We start from the raw sequence: 2,371 nt of genomic DNA on the forward strand, positions 1-2,371 counted from the left end.
GAGTCTCGACGATGGAGGAAGGCAACAAAGACAAGCTGGAATTACTGAACCCCCAGGAAGTTCTACATTTGTTTGAAATGGGAATGTTTTGATTTTTAAATATAAATATAAAGGGAAAGGAAGCAACTCAAAATAACAAACAAGCAAACAAAATTATCAAGTTGAAGCAACCTCTAATGTTATCATCAACGACAACCCGTCCGTTTGTTTACACAATGTTTTTAAAATTCAGTTCAGAATTTGAGAGAAACTGGAATATTTCATAGATTTCAGTTTTATATAGAATTGACCCAGGGTTAGGCATACAGTGAAAAACCTATAGAAAAACAATAATTTTAGGAATGGCTTGGAAATGTTACAACAGTGTGAACATTTCGTTTGCATGAGCAATGGAAATAAACAAACAGATAAGATTAATGAAAGAAAGAGGTCACGCTTCCTTTTATTTTGCTTGGTTGCCATTTTATTTTCCATTGTTTCTTTTTTTATAGCGGTGATGAAAGATTCTGTGCCTGGAACGTTAAATTTCTTTGTATTGTTTCATTTCGAAATCTTTCCAATGTTACAGTTTTTGCTATTTTTACGTGTTCAATGTAAATAATATATTCAGTTCCGTTTTCATAATTATCTAAAAGGAATTATAAAAAGAGCATATGACGGATGAGAGTGGTGCGCTTAATGAAACTCCAATTTACATTTTATATTATATCCATTGATTTATGTAACTCATAACTTGTAAAGACTTAACCCCATGACGTCTATGTGGTGAGTGTGTGATTGATGTAAACTTTTTTTAGGTCAACTTTTGTCACTGTCCTGAGATGCATGAATGTAAGGTTAGTAAGGTGTCTTTCAGTCTTTATGAAATACGTATTACCTGTTTAAAATGATTTATACATTTTTTATTTTCCCAACTCATCTCATTTTCTATGTAAACATCATATTTTTTTTTCTTACTGACAAATGAAAATGATACAATATTATGTTTCATTTATTAAACGATTACCAAGAAGCTCGTCGTCTGTTTATTTGTTTCACGTTCTCGCATTAATCGTTTGGTTCTTTTAAAATCAATTTTATTATTATTTTGTTTGTTTTTTGTTGTTGTTTTTTTATATCAACATAAATGGGCGTGGTTTTCACATTGGTGGAAAGTATATAACATGGTGATTGGAATAGACATACAATAGATGTAATGATAATGTTGTAAGGGATGTCATATTTCAGTGATAAATTAACTATTTAGATATCTCAATTAATTTTTGTTATAGACTTTATTCCACCGACTTCATTCAATGTGTTGGTTAAGGAAAAGCAAATTAAAAGAATTAAAATTAAGAGGATGTTTGTGTTTGAATGTGTGTGTGTGTGTGTGTGTGTGTGTGTGTGTGTGTGTGTGTGTTGGGGGGGGGGGTAAATGGGGTTCCTTTCACTCGAAAAGTAAAGAAGATAAAGACATTTGGAAAGGGGATTATCCTTCCCCCAAGGATTGATTAAAAAGGGGGCAGAGATTTCAAAACACCATCCCCCTGAAAAAAAAAAAGAAAAAATTTATAGGGAGGTTGTTGGTGAAGGTTTTGGAGGTAATACTTAGAATCGAAAGCACATTTTACCGCTAATTATGTCTTGGTATTGTTTAAAGGACTGATCATCTTTTTTTTCCTTTCAAATATTGAAAATAATGTGGTCCTGTTCAAATGGGCTTTCATAATAATTTGGCTTTCTTTATGTTGCTATTATGAAACATCTGACTGACGATTCATCTGTAAACTGGTGGTACTCGGCGTTTCCTTCCGAAAGATCGAGGACACACATGAGACGCATGGTTGATCCGGAAAATAACCAGAACGTGAGTACAGCACAAGTCCCGGGAGCAATGACATTGGTTTGTCCACACTGTGGAGCCTTTCAATGGAAAGTGGAAAACATAGCATTAAGATAATCATGCTCATCTCACGTGTATCAATCTCCATATGTGATCTATCGTCTCAAAACGGTATTATGTCGCGTTGATGTAGATGCTCTAAATTGATTTAAGGGACAAAAATGTGAAACGTTGGTTGTTTATTAACGCTTTAATAAAGATAATAATAATAATAATAATAATAATAATAATAATAATAATAATAATAATAATAATAATAACAATAATATTAATAATAATAATAATAATAATAATACAATAATATTAATAATATAATAATAATAATAATAATAATAATAATAATAATAATAATAATAATAATAATAATAATAATAATAATAATAATGATAATAATAATATAATAACATAACATAACATATTGAATAGGGCGAAATAGGATAAAATCTCTTGAATGCCCTTAATATTAAATTGATTGAACGATTACAA

At 30.4% G+C, this 2,371-nt stretch overlaps 1 protein-coding gene across 3 annotated transcripts in view; it reads left to right on the top strand.

Moving 5' to 3' along the window:
* LOC144956688 (neuroglian-like) overlaps positions 1 to 1,012 on the top strand; it is a 70,121-nt gene extending 69,109 nt beyond the window's left edge. For all 3 annotated transcript variants that reach the window (XM_078887348.1, XM_078887357.1, XM_078887364.1), the window contains one exon: positions 1 to 1,012. This exon is cut by the window's left edge and continues 137 nt beyond it. In XM_078887348.1, the coding sequence (XP_078743474.1) occupies positions 1 to 76 (76 nt within the window). In that variant the 3' untranslated portion in view covers positions 77 to 1,012.
* The last annotated feature ends 1,359 nt before the right edge of the window (positions 1,013 to 2,371 follow it).

This window comes from Berghia stephanieae, chromosome 1, assembly GCF_034508935.2.
Source record: "Berghia stephanieae isolate SIO BIC M18660-M18661 chromosome 1, UCSD_Bste_1.3, whole genome shotgun sequence".
Taxonomy (NCBI): domain Eukaryota; kingdom Metazoa; phylum Mollusca; class Gastropoda; order Nudibranchia; family Aeolidiidae; genus Berghia; species Berghia stephanieae.